Genomic DNA, 19,991 nt, shown 5'->3' on the forward strand with positions numbered 1-19,991 from the left:
GTCCATGCAGAGCTTGTCTGAGGGTCTGGGCGTGAGTCTTGTTAGAATAAAGTTACAAACTCAAAACAAAAAAGCAGCTGGTCCCTGGTGGGGGCCCCCAGCCCGCTTAACCCTCCAAACTCCAGGGCAAGTGTACCCAGGGTGCCCTCGCCCCTGTACAGGCCTGGGACTTACCCTGATGCAAGGCGGGTCACAGCAACAGCATTACTACAGAAATACAGTGGTACCTCGGGTTAAGAACTTAATTCATTCTGGAGGTCTGTTCTTAACCTGAAGCACCACTTTAGCTAATGGGGCCTCCCACTGCCGCTGCACGATTTCTGTTCTCATCCTGAAGCAAAGTTCTTAACCTGACGTAATATTTCTGGGTTAGCGGAGTCTGTAACCTGAAGCGTATGTAACCCGAGGTACCACTGTATGTGGTTAAAAAAACTTAAGACATGGGTGCCCATATGCAGGCTTGGGTTAAAAGTAGCTCCTGAAGATGACTGCCTTAAAGGATCCACAGGGCAGTTTAGCATCAGTATAAAGGAATGCCTTTGGGCAGCTTTGGCAGGAAAATGCAGTTGTGATGCACACAGAGATTTGTTACAGCCAGACTGGGCTGCTGTATTGAGCTCCCTCCAAAGAATATCCAGAAATGTCAGCTGGCACAAAATGTAGCTCCAATCATACTAACCAGAGCCGGTTGTATGGAGTGTAATTCCACTTTTATACCAGTTTCACCACTAATTAGCTACTATAATCACAAATCTTAACCTGAAAGCATAAATGAAAGGGCCAAGGAACTCTCCCATTGAAGGCAATTTCCCAATTCAAGCACCATTACCAAAAAGGTCCTGTCTCCACAGCTACACCAGATGGTGGGATGAGGACAGAGAGAAGGGCCTTGGAAAATTAGCTGCAAATGGGACTACTTCTATGGGAGAATGAGGTTTTGAATTAAAGTCATATACAATAAAGGTTAATTTCAAAATGTTTTATAATTTTGTATCAAAGTGAAATCGCCTGGAGGAAACAAAGAAAACCCTTGAATATAGATCCACTGAGTCCTGCCTGTGTAGACAACCTGATTCTGCAGCTGACTCAGTTCAATGAATGGTAAACAAAGGTAGCTTGGTGGAAGGGTATATGAATTGCATGCGAAAAGGTCTGTTCAATTCCCACCACCTCCAGGTGGGGCAAGAAAAGACAACTGCCAAAACCCTAGCTGCTACCAAGTCAGTTGTAGACAATACACCAAGCAGACCAGTGCTTTGATTCTGTATAAGGCAGCTTCCTATTTTCTAAACCAAGTTATGCAGGAAGGACGGAATCAACATAGGCTCGCTATTCAAACTGGTCAGTGCAGAAGCTCCATCCTTACCCAAGTGTGAGCAAATCCCATCCCCTATATAGATGTGGCCTGGACTTGTGCTTTGGTGCTTGTAATAATAATAATAATAATAATAATAATAATAATAATAATAATAATAATAATTTATACCCCGCCCATCTGGCTAGGCCTCCCCAGCCACTCTGGGCAGCCTCCAAAAAAATATTAAAATACTGTAATGCATCAAACATTAAAAGCTTCCCTAAACAGGGCTGTAAGAAAAGGCTTGCTGGGCTCGAGTAAAAGCAAAGATGCTAAATGACAGAGGATGGGTGGAAGAGCAAAGTATGCTCTACAGGTTTCCTGTTGCCTACCTGGAATAGAATCTGAAGGTTGCCAAGTCTCTTCCCCCACAAGGAATTACCCACCATCTATGACAAGGGTGGAAAACCTGTGGCCCTCCAGATGTTGTTGGACTCCAGCTCCCATCAGCCCCAACCAGCATGGCCAATGGTCATGGATTATGGGAGCTGCAGTCCAGCAACTCCTGGAAGACCATGGGTTTCTCACCCTTAGGTAAAGGTAAAGGATCCCTAGACGGTTAAGTCCAGTCAAAGGCGACTGGGGTTGCGGCACTCATCTCGCTTTCAGACTGAGGGAGCTGGCATTTGTCCACAGCTTTCCGAGTTGTGGCCAGCATGACTAAACCACTTCTGGCACAACGGAATACTGACGGAAGCCAGAGCACACAGAAAAGCTGTTTACCTTCCCTCCACAGCAGTACCTATTTATCTACTTGCACTGGTGTGCTTTCGAATTGCTAGGTTGGCAGAAGCTGGAACAGAGCAACAGGAGCTTACCCTGTTGCATGGATTCGAACCACCGACCTCACCCTGAACCTCTAACAAGTCTTATATCTGGTTCTAGTTTGTTGTAACTTACGGATTCAACGAAAACAAACAATTAAAGCATGCCTTTTTCAGTACCACTGTGCAAACAAACAAATATTTATTTTAGAAAATGTAACCAGAAGTGTTCCGTTTCTCATAGAATTTTACAGGCCTGCCCTCAAAATAGGCATCCCACAGTTCTTTCTAGCAGTTTCTTGCTTAATTATTTAAATCTGTCCCACGAGAATAGAATTGTTGAAAGCCTCTAAACTCGCCAAACAGGATTTATTTGCTGCATGAGGAGGAGTATTCCATCTCTCAAGAAATCCTGTGGAGAGGTATTAAACGCAGAGCTGCAGCAAAGATTCAAGTAGTAAAACTCATCTGTATCACTGCAGATTTTATTGGAGTCGGGATAGAGCCACAGATTCTTGATTTCCCAGCTAGAGAAGCAATAAAAAGAAGGCATCTAAAGCTGTTCAAATCAGCAAACAGGCTAACCCATCTTAAAAATAGATATTTATTTTAACAATCAAAGCAATTTTCACTGATTATTCTTTTTGCCCTCCTTTAAATACAATCTTAGTTAACAAAAAAAGCGCAACATTTTCTGAGTTTACTGTCTGCAAAAATATTCATCAACACGCCGTTTCTTGCACAGACTTGATTCCGTTTCACTCGATGGAGTCTGCGGTCCAGAACCTTCACATGCATCAACCATTTCCACAAGCAGGGCTTCATCCATATCATCTGCATCCTCCGAGAAGGTCCTCTGGAAAAGGTTTAAGATGGTCTCCTGATTTTGGTCCTGCTGGGAAATTAAAGAGGGACATCACTGGCAAGCAGGCAAAAGAGCTCTGCTAGTCAACAGAGAACAGACTAAGAAAACAGTCAATAGAGGAGAGATGGAGGGAGGCGTCCCCCAAGTTAATAAGATGCAGACTGGACCATCACCTTCCTTCCTCTCCCTGCTATTTGAGTGGTAAAGAGAAAGGGGACACACTGAAATAGGAGGAGGATCTCTCAAGAGCAAAGGATGGAGCTTCTCCATCAAAGTCATTGCAGTGAGTGACACCATCCAATAGGTGCCTTTGATTCAGGCATGGCTGCTGTCCACAGAAGGAATCAGAACGTGATAAGTCATGCTTGGAGATGCCTGAATAATTGCTTTTTTATTCTTTTATTGCAGGGGTGGGGAATCTGTGGCCCTCCAGATGCTGGTGGACTACAACGCCTATCAGCACCTGCCAGCATCAGTAATGGAATGATGGGAATTGTAATCCAACACCATCTGGAGGGACTCATGTTTCCTACCCCAGCTTTATTGCACGAAAGACCATGCACCTTGGAGAGAAACTAAGCGCCTCCAGGAATGTTAAAAGTTACCTTGTAGAAGAAGTAATCTGTAGCTTCGGCTGTCTCAGAGAACTTGGCTTCAGACAGGCCAGCTTCACCTAAGACTCTGATCTTCTCTTGAATCATTGGCCTAGTGGAGAATACAGGCATTACAATTACAAAGAAGAGTCAAGCAAGCATCTTTCTTAGTGAAAGCACTGAACTAACTATAAGCATTGAACTACTCAGCCAGTAAGCAGAGGACATCACAGATGAGGATTTTCCTATAACCAGACCCCGTCAACCAGCCACATGAAATTTCTGAGCACTTTTCAAACGCAGCTCCATGTAGAGCTCATTACAGTAATCTAATGCTTATTATCACTGTGGCTAAGGTGATGCCCATGAAAAGCCTAGCTGCCACCATCAGCCCAAGCGAGCTCTGCTACACAGCAAGTTTGCCGCTGCTCACTTAGCTCACTCCCACTGGCAAGCACCATGTTCACATAAGGCAGTAGCTCATTTGTGACAGCTGCAATTGCTATGCAATAAATACGGTCCTGCAAATCAGCCTCAAGATAAAAAAAAAAACAGAACATCGCTTCTTTTCAACAGAAGGCAACACTTCATACGACAACACAAACTTTCCGCTACCCAAGTGTTCTCACAGAGCCTCGTGGAAAGAGACAGGGGAACAACCCCCACCCTGGCAAACAGCACATTTTCTTCCACTCTCGCACTAACCATTTTGTGGACAGAAATTTACAAGTAAAATGGGGAAATGACTGTCATTAGCTTTCTTTCATGTGTGGGCGATATGTCATCTCCTAGTTTCTTCTGAGGGAAGGGTATAATTATTTGCAAAGCTGATATTCAGGACTCCAGGGAGTACAAAACATCTGATGATTTGCCTTGTCTTGCTGCCGGTAGGCCATTTTCCCACCTCCACCTTGTAACACAATCCTCCCAAGCCTATAGGCGTTCCTGGCTTCATCCTACTTTTCTTCTCAGTCATGAATGCGGACTGCTGGAGAGGTGTAACAGAAATTACAGAAGGAAGATGCCAGCTAAGCATGACTAGACCCAACCCGACTACTTGGCTCTGGTCTTCAGATCCTCCACCCCAAAAACCCCCTCTTGAGCGCATTGCAAGCTCAGAGTGGGCAATAACCTGAGGTGGCTTGCATTTCTTCACTTAAACCAGGGGTCTGCAACCTTTAATACAAAAAGAGCCACTTGGACCCATTTCCGAAGAAAAAACAACAACTGGGAGCCGCAAAACCATTGCGACATTTAAAACAAATATATCTCCGGAGCCACGATCTGACAGCGGGCGGGAAAGTGACGTCGGGACGGTGCATGACTAACACACGCACCGCCCCCATGCGACGTCACAGCCAGTACAGCGCCTGCCACAGTTAGGAGTGTCGGGGCGCACAATGCGCCTCCTCCCCTCGCTAGTATCCACCCCGGAGCCGCAGGAAAGATGTAAAAGAGCCACATGCGGCTCTGGAGCCACGGGTTGCAGACCCCTGACTTAAACCCTTGCAAAATGCTGAAAACCAAGGAACTATCAAGTACCAGTCATCATGCACTTGAATGACACTTGTGATAAACAGGAAAGATGCTGATTTTCCAAAACTGGTTCTGATTGCAAGAGCAGAGCGCTTCCAGGCTCCAGGTGCTTTTGTAATAGTCTAGCATGCTCAGGTTGTGGGGAAAGTCATTGAGCAGTGCTGACGTAACATTTGGCTGCTCACTACCCATGGACCCCAAGTGGAATCAAAGGGTTCTAACTGGGTGACCTTCATCCTCTCACGATCAAAGTTATAAACCACAGCATGGAAGGGGGAGATGGAGAGGACCAATAGAATCATAGAATTGTAGAGTTGGAAGTGACCATGAGGGTCACCTGTCCCATGGACTGCAAGAAGATCAAAACTATCCATTCTGAAGGAAATCAGCCCTGAGTGCTCACTGGAAGGCAGATCCTGAAGCTGAGGCTCCAATACTTTGGCCACCTCATGAGAAGAGAAGACTCCCTGGAAAAGACCCTGATGTTGGGAAAGATGGAGGGCACAAGGAGAAGGGGACGACAGAGGACAGTGTTCTCAAAGCTACCAGCATGAGTTTGACTAAACTGCGGGAGGCAGTGGAAGACAGAAGTGCCTGGCATGTTCTGGTCCATGGGGTCACGAAGAATCAGACACGACTAAACGACTAAACAACAACAACATGAGGGTCACCTAGTCCAACCTCCAACAATGCGGGAATCTTTTGCCCAACTCAACCCCATGATTACGGCTGGGTGATATATAGATCTGTCATCCAAAATGAGTTTGAGGTCCATATCATGATATCAGTTTCCTAATTTTTGACCTGACAATATATTACAAATCATGGTGGGTGGGGGTGGGGGTGGGTGGTTTTGCACTGTACAAAAATCACAATGTGGGGAAAACCGTGAAGCCGGTCAATGCCTCTAAATAGTTCCATTCCTTATTTTGGGCACTGTGATATATAAGTATATCGCAATGTTTAGCTGGTGATATTTTGCAATGTTGAAAACCAGGTATAGTCCAGCCCTACCCATGACCCCGAGAATAAGAGTCTCATGCTCAACCAGCTTCCTACCACAAGTAATCATCAGCTGTGCCTTTTGCTACCAAGTAGTGAATATCCACAGAATTTGTTTGCCCAATTCGGTGCGCCCGATCTTCGGCTTGGATCAAAACCTGCATTTAAAAACCAAATATGCGAATTAGAAAACAAAAAGAGAGAGAGGAGAGCAATTACTGTTGCTACAACCCCTAGCAATAAACCAATGAATCATTATGCATGGCACAGAGCAGGTGGCCCTCTCCTTGCTGACAAGAATTATTAAAATGTAAAAAACGAAGGACTGAAAAGAAAGCATTTTACAAAAAGGAAACACTGAGGATCCAAGAGGGAGCTAACATTCACAAGGTGACTCAAAATGCTTGTCACTTTGTGTACTTCTATTTTCACAATGGTAAGAACAAATGAAGAGCCCGGCAGAATCAGGCCAGATTCCCATATGGGATTCTGTTCCCACAGTAGTCAACTAGACGCCTAGATAAGACTGCAATAACACTCATGGCCAGTAACCACTGCAAACCTAATCCTCCATGAAATGAGTCAGGATGTTCCATTAAAACAGCACAAAAGTGTACAAAGTTTATTCCAAATTACAGTTATGATACCAAAGTTGCTGGCATCTGTCTGTCTTGGGAGACAATGGAGCACTTACAATGTATAGATCATGATATTAACCTAAGCACTGCAATGTATTTCAGTATGTGGTTATTTGAGCAAAGGCCTTCTACTGCATTCTTGCCAACTTCATTCTGAGAGGAGAAAATTGGGGATGGGGCTGCTGGACTGTAAAAATGGAATCCCAAATTAAAGCTCAACCTCTTACATAGATGCACAAGTGACTAAGGGAAAGCCGCTCTCTCTCTCACCCCCAGCTACCCATCTTCAGAAGAGGGGCAAGAGTGGTGTACCTCACACGAGTTGTGACTTTAAGGACAATGGCTTGCATACAGTAGTGAACACAGAGTTACACACATACAAAAAGGACTTCTTCTGCTCTCCCTCCTGCTCCTGAGGATCCCCCAACCCTTAGGAGAAGATTGGGGGGTAGGGGTGATGGGGGGGGGGCACTGAAGGGAGAACAGAGGAAGGTGAGAGTTCAGATGAGGTCTGTCATACAAACAAAGTGATAGTGCTTGGTGTAACCCAATCGGCAAAATCCCAAAAAGGTTAGTCGTGACTAAATCCAGTTAACTGGAGCTTAGCTGCATCCATGTCATCATTTTTTAACTAGGTTTTGCTCAGTAAAGATTGTAGAGGACTTGACAAACGATAAATAGGTGTAATTGTTAAAGGGAAACCTTAGCCATGCAAACACCTGAAATGGAGCAGGAGGGAGAGTTGACTGAACAGTTTTGTAGTCATTAGGCTGCAAGAGTGTGTTTTGGTTCAACAGAGCCAAGTCAAGCAGGCTATCAGCAATGTTTATTTGTAATGGGAGCTGAGTGATCAGCAGTAGCATTAAATACTATATGCAAGACAGGTATCACCACCAGACAGATACTCATTTTTATAGGTTCCATCTAACAACCATAGCTACAAAGTCATTGTGCTGTAACACATAAAGTACACAATCCAGTTTCCTCACAAATAGCCTCTTATGGTTTTATCTTAAACTCTGAACAGCGTCCTTTCAGGAGGAGCACCCCCAGGCAGTATCCAAGCTGTCTTACCCCAGGGTTCCAGAACAGCTCTGCAAACACAACCAAATCAGCGGACGATAAGGTGAGCCCCATGTTAGCTGCCGTTAAGGAGAGGACAGCCACAGAGTGCTTGTCAGAGAACTGGAACTCTTGGCAGAGGGACTGGCGCTCAGCTGAGGGTGTGGAGCCGTCAATGCGAATGTACCCAATATGCTGAAAGGGAAGGTGAGGCAACAAGGGGTCACTTATCATCAGGGCTTGCTCCTCTCTCCTCACTTGGCTAAAAACTGGAGCCATGCCAAATGGAGCACTGGGATCCCACTCCTTCACTAGTCAAGTTGCGAAGGAGATGATTTAACTTACATTTGTTATATTTTTGACCTGCCTTGCTCCAAGCAGGTTAGAGTTGCTAGGTAGTTGTGCTTGTCCAGGCTTGCTGGCCATCAGTTATCTCATACCTGCCAGCCAATCCCAATAAACAGGAGTTGTTGGCTGGTTAGCTTTGGTAATTTACCCCCAAAATGCTCCCTCATGCCATCTGGCCCTTCATTCTCTCTGACCCTTCTCCCCTCTGCTTGGAACAGGTAACAAGATTCTCATCCTGACACTCAGCCCAGTACTATAATAAACAATTTCTGATATCTTTGAAGAGCGAGAACATTATCTAGGAAAACCTATTTTAAATTGCCTTAGCACATATTTAAGGCAGCCCAGACATATGAAGGCCATAGATACCAAGGACATTGAGTGAACTTGAATCTGGGAGAGCTGCATTAAATCTTGGCTAAATACAGATGCCACGGATGAGGAAGGTTATTATCTTTCTGGAACCAAATGCTTTCCCTTCCAACGAAGGCTAGAACATGCAGTACAGGGAAGGCCTGTGAGCTGTGGTATTTATGAGGGACAGGCGTGCCACAAATGTCACTGCCAGGTCGCCAGTGATGACCACACCTTTCAATTTGATTAGCATCTCCCCAGCACAATTTATGGAGCAGGTAGGAGCTGCTCTCTGGCCTAGCTCTGAGACTTGGAAGCACCCAGAGCCAGTGGGACTTCTCTGAAGCTCACTGGGATGTCAGAAACAAAACTCCAAGTCAGGGGAATGGCAGGGTCAATGGCAAACACACAGGGAATTTTTGGCTACAGGGAATTTTGCTACAGAGATTATGCCAGATGGCTATTCAGTTGGCAGGGAGGAATGCTAATGAGTCAGTTTTACATGTAATTATTCATACTGTTTAAACTTTATACAGGTCAACTTTTCATGCCTGCTTCGTTTTAACAAGTCGGGGGTTTTTTAAAGCTTTAGTTCATGACATGCTATTGATTTGAAATATGAGAACTGACAGTCGGAAGATTATCTTTAACACATTTAATCCCTCCTGATGTTGACTGGTTTACTTCAAGGTTATTAATCCCAGTGGCCAGGTTTGTATTTTGTGAATTCTGGAAAACACTAGACAAGGTGGCAGTAAGAAAATGTACACAATGGGTTTTTATACACCATTGTGAATAGGTTCCAGGCAGCTTTGTATTGTGCCAATGATACAATAGTTTACCAGGATCTCCAAGTCCTGGAAAAGGAGTAGTAATAAATGCAGATCAATTTACCTTTTTCTCCAGTTTCTCACAGATTGTGTCCAGGATGAGTTTGTGATGAGCAAATACCAGAAACTTTTCTCTTCCACTTTCCAATAAATCAAAGATATATTCTCTACAGTGAACGAGAAGTGAGGGATAGGAGGCTCAGAAGATACACATATGATTATTGTTCCAGAAGCAATCAGTGTATGGTCCTAGATCAGTGATCCTCAACTTTTATTTTATTCAGAGAACTGGCAATTCAGCCAAATCCCAGTTCCAAGGACCTGTTTCTCACATGTAGTTGAAACTACGGACCATTTTTGAAGACTATAAAGGTCAGGACTTTTCCCAACTGCAACAAATATATTACGTCAAAATCTCTGCGTCAAAATATGATCAGTTGTTTTCTACTGAAGATCTATCTGCACGTCACCTTGTACAAAATAGGTTTAATACATTTGAAATGAAAGCAATTAGGACTCAATTTGCTTATTTTCAGCAGAACCAGAAAATCTTATCTCAGCCTTCTGCACAATGGATAACTTTAAGGATAACATTTCTGTAAAATATTTGCCAGGCTGGTTCAATACCGAGGCCAATGCTACAGTGCTTAAATGTTTTAATTAACATTTTTCCCAAACTTGATTTCGCTGCCAATCTTGTCTTGCAGTTTCCTTTCCACTGTAGCAAGTATCGCCTAGTCAGGTAGGTTTGTGTGATACTGTGAAACAGCAACTTACATGATACAGTGAATTTTGGCTTCAGCAGTCCTGTTGTAAAAGAGAAAGAGAGCTTCCTTCTGTTCTTGTTTCTGCAAACAGATATTTGAAAAAGCCGCCAGTTAGGTCCAGAAGGTTGTAGCTACCAGCTCAATGACTAGTGGGACTCACATGTGGCAGATTTCTGCAGCCACAATTCTAAAAGATGACATGCTTGAATTTTAAAAATATATTTATACAAGTACAAACCTCCCTTCCCCCTGCATATGTTTTGTTTGCTTTGCCAAACCTGGATAATTTGTTCTGCTGTGAAATTATTAAAGGTGCCATTATTAAAAGCGAAGTGAGAAATAAACACCCTATGGAAACCAAAAGAGGTGCAAGAACCTTTAAATCAGCTCTATCAGGAGTAGGAGTAGGAATGAGAATTCCCCCTCTAGCTCAACGTGTTGTTATTTGATTAAACTTTTTATCCTAAATCTAACACAGGCCTAATGTACAAGGCAGACTTGGGGCACGAAGTGCAACTCTTAAAATGTCCTGTGTGAATACAACATATATATTTCATACAGGTGCTGTCATCAGAGTTATGAGGATGTCCAGCTCTCTGATAAGCATGCACATAATGATAAAGACAGATTCCCCTTTCAATAATGTGTGAAATGGACCTAACCTGCGATGGACCTAACCTACAGGCTTCTGACTTTTGTTGCCATTGTTGAAGAACTTTACTGAGGGATATGCAGGTTTTATCATGAGGTAGCTGCCATCTGTCCCTGCTAAGTCTTGATGGAAGTTACCCCTGCAAACACTAGGTTGACACTTTTCCCTCTCTCCTGAGGACATGCAGAGTCAACAACACAGGTTCCAAAGTTGGTCCCTGCCAACTGCCTGGACCAAGAGCTAAGCAGTGGAGACAGAGCTACCCTTCTCCTGTCTATCGTATCTCAAACTATGTAGACAGAGACTCAGTTCAGACATCACAGCAAGCCATGGTTTTACTAACCACAGTTAAGAACCAGTAACATGGTTTGAGCTTTCAAATGTACAGCCAGTTTACAGCCAATTGTCTGTTTTTGTTTCCTCTCTCTTCAGCATGCAGCTTCAGAAATTTGTTGCTCTCTCCCATCTCCATGGTTCATCAACCTCTAGAGACAGGGCACAGCAACAACCATAACTGTGCTTTGTCAACAGTTTGTAGAATGGCAAACCAGAGCACAAACTGTGGTTTGATATTGTGACTTTGCAACCCTTTGGAAACCCCAGGTTTGTAAACTGGCAAAGGGTTCAGATGTAAACAGCACACTGTATATTTAGATTTTTAAGCAACCGTTCGTCGTTGTGATGGAATGCAGCCATGTTCTCGCCCAACAATATTTCAGACTCACACTTTTATAGCCCTTGGCCATTTCTTTTGCAGCCACTGCCAGCTCGGCCTTCGTCCTTGCGTTAATGCCTTCAGGAGCTACCACCACCATTCTGCGCTGCTTTGCAGGGAGCTGAGAGAGCACGTCAGACTTCAGGCGACGGATCATGACGGATTCTTCCAGCAGAAGCTTCAGTTCACCAAGGTTGGATGAACCAGAATAATCCCACCCCCAAGGCCGCTGGGTGGAATAGACACACAAGAGGAAGCAAAAACTTTAAAACATCATCAGTAGCATCATCACTCATGCAAGAGCTGTGAGTATACTGCACATCTATGCACTGGGATTCTGATACAGAACAGAACTTGAAATTTTAAAATAATACTAATAGGAAGGTTTGAGCTTATACGAGTGCTAAGAAACATTTGGAAAAGCGTTCTGGTGATCCAAAAACCAAATGGAGTTCCAGGCTGAGCATTAGTGTGATAACCAATATGCAAAGAGAATTCCCCAAAGATTTTAATCCCTGTCATCCTTTCCAACTGTAACTGTGCTGTAATTTGTATGTTCATCTGAGGTCAGGAACAGAAATCACACAAGCAAATGAGAACTGTTCACTATTTTTGGTTCTTTTAGTCCACAAAAGTTACCGGTATGTAAATAATTACGTTGTTTTCTGCATTTTTTTAATGTTCCCCATCCACTGAAATGCCTTTTTTTAATTTTTTATTTATTTTATTACATGAATTACGTTAGTCTCAATTATCTACTATGGCTGAAACGAACAATGTAGAAGCAGAGAAAGAAACAACAGCAGAAGCAGAGCAGAGGAAGGTATCTGGGTTGAAGATATTGCTGGAGGATGTCTGCTTAGAGAAGTAAAGCAAATCATGGGCATGTCAGCGCGAGACATTTCGGAGCACACATCTGGAGTCTGTTTCTCAGGTATGTGTTACGATATGGATGCAATGCTGCTGCAAAGTGCTAGCTTGAAAACAAAACATGATGGGAATGTTGGGACTGTCAGTGGGAAACAGAGGGACAGTCAATTCACAGGGTGAAGCATTGGAATTAGCTCAGAGTGTAATATGAGCTCTTCCTTTAGTTTCTATACAAGAAATGCAGGAAGTGTTTCTCTCTCGACTGCTGGAGTTTGAAGAGAGCAGTCATGTTTTTTGTAACGCTGCAAAGACAGAAATAAAGGCATGTAAATACGTTTTCTGTCTATCTCTTTCCCCTGCCGGGGGGGGGGGCAGGAAAGAGGGGTGTGTTCTTCTCACGCTGAGAAGGATCGCCTATCGCGACCTCTGTCTGGATCTTGCCGGGAAAGCAGACAGGGAGGTCACCAGGAGATCAAGCCGGGTGCCTGGGAGAGTTGCCAGTTTCTCCTGATAAAGGCTTGCTTTCCAACAGTATGTCAGTAATAAATAAGAGCAGGCTTCCTCAACCTCGGCCCTCCAGATGTTTTTGGCCTACAACTCCCATGATCCCTAGCTAGCAGGACCAATGGTCAGGGATGATGGGAATTGTACTCTCAAAACATCTGGAGGGCCAAGGTTGAGGAAGCCTGAATAAGAGCAATCAGCACGTGTTTTTCACCACTTTTCAGTTAAGACAACTAAGGTGCACCCAATCCATGATCCATGAGCATTTTATAAATTATTTTTCTAAGGAGCTCTGAATCATGAAAATTGTATCAACCCCCTTTCTTTCTAGCGTTGCAACGGAACTCTAGTTGCAACGGAACTCTAAAGTGTGTTTACAGTCTTCTCGGCATAGCAACTGAGGGATGATCAACTTGGCAATCAAGAGATGAGCCAAACAAATAGTCTCTGTTTGGCAGGGCACTGAAGCCCTTCCCCAGCCACTAGTCCACTCCCCTTTCTGGCTTGTGAGGTTTCAGCAAGCATGGCCCATGCACTTTCAAATATATATTTGAATCCCACAAGAGCTTGGTAGTTAAATGAAAGCGGAGATCTTCAGAAAATAAAACTCTGCAGCTAGCAGCGCATTCATTATCTGCACTCCTTCGGCTTATTCAGAACCCTGTTGGCAATTAAAGAGAGCCTCAAAGCATAATCATCATATTGACAACTTTCAACGGCTTTGTAAAACTACATCCACTAAAAACACGCATGCCCTGGATTCCTAGGATATCAAACAGCAAAGTTAAGAAGCCGCTTTTTTTAACCCGGGCCATTCTCAGTGGAAGAAATTTCTCAGTCGCATGTTTCAGCAAAGCTCCCGAACTTTTTCTGGCTGAGCATCTGTGACAACCTACGTGCACTTTTCTGTCTTTTAATGCTCACTATTCACATCACCTGCTTTGAAAAATGGCTCGATGGCAACTATAAAATTTGGCTCATAAATAAAAACAGGTGACGTTTCATTTGTTGCACTTTTTTATGAGCAAGAAGTGCCAAGGAGTTGTGGATCGTAAACCAATAAACTAATTCCATCTTTGCTTATTGCATCTGCTAGAGATTTGTGGTCTTCTGCCGTGAAGCTAAATCAATTCCGTTTAAAATGGAGTATTTTTCGGGGTCTTGTTTTTTTAAACTGAGGTATTCAGGTTTGAGATTTTCTTGTTGCTGTTTAACCCAGACAATACAATTTATATTAAGACTATATGCTACTTTTATTATAGCAATTTCTATCCTTATGGATCCCAGAGCAATGTTTAATCATATTTTTGAGCAACTCAGGGAAGAATTACACATCACAAAGACAACAGGGAAAGGAACATTGGCAAAGGGGGAGGGGAGCAGGTAGGAGAAGAACTTTAACCCTTCACTTGCCCACCAATTCCGCTTCCCATCCTGCACCACTATCAGCTGGGCTGGAGAAAGCCTGGTAATGGGGGAAACAGCAAGGGGAGGGTGTTTGTGGGAAGCGTTGGTGGTGCAAGAAGGGTTGAGGGCCCACAGAATCCTTGAAGGATGGCCTGAAACAGGGGAATTCACAACAGAAAGGAATGAAGAAAAAGTTAGAAGGAAGAAAAAAACAGTAAAGAAGGAATGGTGATAACCACATATAGCTCAGACATTAGGAATGCCATAAAGCAGAGAGAATCAATGTCTTTCCATTATAAGATAGCATTATAAATAAAGAAATTTAAGGCCGAAAGTAAAATACTAAGTCTGAAAGAACTGGGGTTACAGATAGGTAGCCGTGTTGGTCTGCCATAGTCAAAATAAAAAAATTCCTTCCAGTAGCACCTTAAAGACCAACTAAGTTAGTTCTTGGTATGAGCTTACGTGTGCATGCACACTTCTTCAGATACACAGTGTATCTGAAGAAGTGTGCATGCACACGTAAGCTCATACCAAGAACTAACTTAGTTGGTCTTTAAGGTGCTACTGGAAGGAATTTTTTTATTTTGAAAGAACTGGGGTTTGTCATGGCCTTTGGCCAGAACAATAATCAAGTATGTGTGTATGTATGTATGTATGTATGTATGTATGTATTTGCCCGTTAACCTTTTTTCTCCCATTAAAAACAAGAAAAGTACCACAATTTCTGAAAAAAATGGCAAGGTGATATTATGTATATGCAGGAAATGCATATCATGGAGAAACATTAGAAATAACTGTTAACATTGCCCGTTTATTTCAATGGGTCTATATTTGAGCAAAATAGATATTACCCATTAGGACTGGGCCTGGCGCATGTACAAAAGGAGTGTGTTTGTGTGAAGTTATTCAGAGCAGGAAAGACAAAGAAGGTCAATATATTATGATAAAAGGAAGCTTGGACAGATGAGTTTAATATCAGTGTATATTTATGTAGCACTCAGTCGTCAGATGAGTGTTTCTTATCAACTAATTGAAGATCTACTCTGTTTAGGGGAAAGTGAAATAGCAACTGGAGGGAATTTTAATGAAGGTATAAATGCAGGCAAAGAAGCAGACATGATACAATCACGAATGCACTGCAAAAGCAAGCATTATCCCTTGAGATGTTACAACTTGTTGATATTTGCAAACATCATAATCATAATTAGAAGAATTATACCTTCTGTTTCATACCACATTGGAACATCTGATTTAGTGGTAAATATAAAGGAAAAAAGAATGGTATTTAATCATGCTCATATTTTTGGTAGCTTAAAACTCATTAATCAAAAAGCATATTGGAGACTGAATCCTTTTTCCATTTAGGAATACAGAACTAATGGATTCATAGTAATGTCCAATTCCATATTGTTTTCCTTGTCAATATTACACCTCATAATATGGGGCCAGTTATCAATATGATTGATGACAACACTATTTATGACATTGCACACTGATCAATTTAATGAGTTAATTGGTAATCACAGAGGTCAAGTTCAGTCAGGCTTTCTTAGTTGGTGAACAATCTAGTTGGTGAACAACTAGGCTAGGCAAAAGCTATCCAAGGCCTCAGGTAAAAGTCAATCCCAGCCCTAACACTTGGCTAGGAGCCTTTTAACTGGAGATGCTTGAGAAATAGCAGAAAATCTTACAGTAACCATGGAGCTATGGCCAATTGTCACTACAGAAATCTGCCCTTTCGCAGCAAGACTTCACTGAGAGATTGTAAAGGGAATGGCAGTGCACAAAACGCTTCACGGAATGGAAGGTTATTATTATTCCCAAATAATAATTTCGTGGCTTCTGCTTTGCCAGGGATAGAGACTCATGTTACCTGCTTAGCCTCACAGTAGCGGAGCCCAAAGGCATGGAACTGAGAGAAGAAGGATGGTCTGACAGCTGCAATCTGCGTATAAAGCTCTGCAGGGCGGGACATGGCAGGGGTTCCGGACAACAAGATGACTCGTTTGGCAGCCTGGGGATATAAATGTTGCAAAAGGTTAATTACGTAGCTGCTATCACACATAGAGATTCGAGGACACCCAAAAAGGTAAACATGGCTCTAACTAGCAGAGCTAACACAGCACAGTGGGTTAGCAGACCCCACCGCTAGGCAGACTGACATGGCTTCCTCAGACGGCAGATTTTGAGTATCAAGAAAGAGCAACAGTGTGTTATGATTGTGTGTTTTTCTGCCAGGGAGAGATGCTTATGAGGCTTCCAGGGGCAAAAATAACTTGGCTGGCCTTGGATACCATACACCTTGATTTGGTGATAGTGGTGATGGGTGTTAAATATGCTGTTCCGTCTCAAGGAGCAAAATGTCTTGGCCTGACCCAAGAAGTCCCCTGTTACTCTTGCCTCTGCTGTCAACTAACTAGGTGGTCTTAGGCATGTCGCTCTCGGCCTCAGCTCCCATATCTGCAATGTAGAGATAACAATAATGGTTTATCTGAAAGAGTTGTTGAAGCCCACTGAAGAGAGCATACTTGGAGCACTCAAATAAAGCACGGTATAAATGCTAACATGTACAGTGGTACCTTGGGTTACAGACGCTTCAGGTTACAGACTCCGCTAACCCAGAAATAGTATCTCAGGTTAAGAACTTTGCTTCAGGATGAGAATAGAAATCGCGCGGCGGCAGCTGCGGGAGGCCCCATTAGCTAAAGAGGTATCTCAGGTTAAGAACAGTTTCAGGTTAAGAACGGACCTCCTGAACGAATTAAGTTCTTAACCCGAGGTACCACTGTATTGTAATTAGAAGTAACACAATCATTCCCATTTTGCTTTGTTAGATGACACTCATAGTGGTGGTGGTGATTGATATCCATCTGTCTCAAGAGACAATGAAGTGTGCCCCTGGGGTGAAGTAAAACCAATGTGTGACCTCCCCTGGGTGCAAGCCTGGGTAGTGTGTATGGATCCTCAGCTGGACCCCCCCTCTTGGCCTCGCTGATGCGGTCCAAAGGAAATCAGAGCAATACGTATGGCATCAACATGGCTGCAGAAGTCACCAGAAGGAGGCGTACATTGTACCATCCAACCATCTTAGGGACTCCACTCTGGATTTGTGTATGGTATACACAAGGTTGGTGCAATGTGGACACACCAGCAAGAGTTTTGGATTGGCTTTGCCGCTGTGCCGACCCCAGGGCAGCCTCCTACCACCTCCCTCCCCTCCCTCCCAGTGACCGGCCATGTTCCTGACATCTGGAAGCCAGGTAAGTGGTACAGTTCCACCCAGCCAACTGCTATGGGGCGCCGTGAGCATCAGCAGCACAATGAGAATGTTCTTTGTATGATAAAAGGTGACACCGAGAAGACCTTTCCCCAAAGAGAAATTCAAGAATCATAGGCATATTCAAATGCAGAGCCAATGATACAATAGCCAGATCCCTGCACTGGGTATCAAAAGGCTTCAAAGAGCAGGAGGAAGGATGGGGAAATACCAGAAAATAAAAATGATTCAACATGCAAAAGTGTCTTATTCTCCTACAGTGATTTACTGGATTTTTAATGATGTTCACAGCTTGTGGCCTACAGCACGCGGCCTGGCATGCTTTGCATTATGGATACTATTTAAATGCTCATTGTGCTGGATATACAATTATAACCATCCTTCCGATTCCTTCTTATTCTGCCCTTGTCAGCTGTTTAACATTTAAAGTGTGTGTTGCCCTGCCTGACACGAAATGGAAATATCTGATGGTAATTTCAATGCAGAAGTTTGCTTCTTGGGAGAGAATGAAATGGGACTGGAGGGGAGACAGCATCTGCACGTTTGGGGAAATTTCATTTCTGTCATAAAACAGTATTATAACTCATGCCTGCTGCAACTTTGGAATAAGGTTAGGATCTAACTAAATATCACGGATGCAAACAACCTAAAGTATATCCATCACACCTGGGACATTCAAATTACACCCAAAAGGGAACAATTTGAAAATGGCAGTGTTTTGACATTAGATAGTAGCAGAGCTCCTACACCCACCCTTTAGGAAAACGGAGCTTTCAAAAATTCTTAAGCATAGAAAGGAAGAATTCTGGAAGACCTTAAGGTCTAGAATACCTTTTACAACTATATTCATTCCTCAAAAGCAAACTGATTTATATTTCCATATTTCATATTCATGCTCATTCTGATTCATATTTCCAACAGCATTCATATTTCCATTTTTTTAAATAATAATAAAAAAGGACAGTGACAGATTCTGCCAGTTCCAATGCACACCTGATGTTAAAGGTTCACCTGGAAAATCAGGCTAATCTAAATATCGTGTAAATTAAACTTCTTGATTCATTTTATAGGTTCAAAAAGTGCCCCTACACAATCCTCAACACCTGGTTGCAAAGCAACAACAGCGTTTTGTGCAGAAGTTAGAGTTCCTCAGTAGAGACGCAAGGTACATTACTATGAATAATTACTTCTGAAAACTCATGGAGTTTCAAACTTCAGCTCCATGTTTTATACATGGGCCTACTTGAAGATTCCATACATCACTGCCTTAAAGCGATTTCCTCAAAAAAATTTATAAGGAAGCAAAAAAATGGATATTAAGAAATGCTACTTTATCTTCAGAAGCAATCAATGCCTAAGTGATATCAAAGATTACGCTTTTAATATTATAATTATGCCTATTTTTTCTCAAAAGTATTATATTCAGACCTGTTCTTCAACAGAATTTCAGAATAAATATGAAACTTAAAGGCTCCTTATTAATCCATTATTGATTCTATATCCTTCATCCAAGCCACTTTAAGGATTTTCAGGTTACATACCAGAAAAACAGATTTATGAGGTCTGTGTGAAAAGCTTATGGAAGACTCTATCAGCTTTGGGATAAATCAATTTAATTGGTGGTTACTGACATATCAAAATTTATAGCAAATAAAAGACAGATCATTATTTCTCAGGGCAGCTTCACTTGGAAATATTACTTTGAAGCCAACTCTGTGACCTGGAATTCATTTATATAATCCTAAAATACTCAAAATCTCAGATACTTTGGAATGATTATGCATTTGTTCTGTATTTAAATACTCAATCTTGTACTACACTTAGGATTTCTGAACTTACTGCATGCATTCTGCTGTAGAGTTTAACTGATAAACCAAAATTGCCCAATCTGCATCATAGGTAGGTGAAAAAGCACAGAATTTAATTACGTCCCTCATATTGGGATTTCGTATGGCTCCCAACTTGTCACTACAGCACTGGTAGCAGCCTAGCAAAATTATTTTGGCTCTTGCCTGTATACCAGGCATCTTGAATACACAGCTCCTAAAAGTCAAATGCCCAATTTTGAAAACCCTGGTATGCTCACCTTCAGAAGAGGCATCGCAGCCCGGCATCGAGCAGTTTTCCCATTCTTCAGAAAGTGGGACTCATCCTGAAACAGAAGAAGGGGAGAGTACGTGAAACCCAGAGCAATAGCCAAACAACCAAAAAGCAGTTTATATCAGCATTCCTCCAAATGTGGGTCCCCAAATATCGTTGGACTACAACGCCTATCAACCCCAGCCAGCAAGGCCAATTTTCACAGATATCAGCAGTTGTAGTCCAACATCATCTGGAGACCCAAGGCTGGGGAAGGCCAAATTAAGCTGTCCTGATATTTTGTGCGATTATTTTAGATAATCCTAGATGGGTACAGCACCGCTCTGAATGTCAAACCTCCACAACGT

At 42.8% G+C, this 19,991-nt stretch overlaps 1 protein-coding gene across 9 annotated transcripts in view; it reads right to left on the reverse strand.

Annotated features, from left to right (window-relative positions):
- Nucleotides 1-2,565: 2,565 nt before the first annotated feature.
- The window catches only part of SMARCAL1 (SNF2 related chromatin remodeling annealing helicase 1), a 39,579-nt gene continuing 22,153 nt past the window's right edge, over nt 2,566-19,991 (reverse strand). For 7 of the 9 annotated variants that reach the window (XM_083489065.1, XM_083489068.1, XM_083489067.1 and 4 more), the window contains 9 exons: nt 19,631-19,696; nt 16,141-16,281; nt 11,494-11,712; nt 10,127-10,197; nt 9,414-9,516; nt 7,830-8,012; nt 6,175-6,275; nt 3,592-3,691; nt 2,566-3,016 (listed from right to left, as the gene is read on the reverse strand). In XM_083489065.1, the coding sequence (XP_083345191.1) occupies nt 2,822-3,016; nt 3,592-3,691; nt 6,175-6,275; nt 7,830-8,012; nt 9,414-9,516; nt 10,127-10,197; nt 11,494-11,712; nt 16,141-16,281; nt 19,631-19,696 (1,179 nt within the window). In that variant the 3' untranslated portion in view covers nt 2,566-2,821. The remainder of the gene's footprint in view (nt 3,017-3,591; nt 3,692-6,174; nt 6,276-7,829; nt 8,013-9,413; nt 9,517-10,126; nt 10,198-11,493; nt 11,713-16,140; nt 16,282-19,630; nt 19,697-19,991) is intronic. The other 2 variants (XM_083489072.1, XM_083489071.1) reach the window with 1 other exon arrangement.

This window comes from Podarcis liolepis (assembly GCF_965112155.1).
Source record: "Podarcis liolepis genome assembly, chromosome: 1".
NCBI lineage: Eukaryota > Metazoa > Chordata > Lepidosauria > Squamata > Lacertidae > Podarcis > Podarcis liolepis.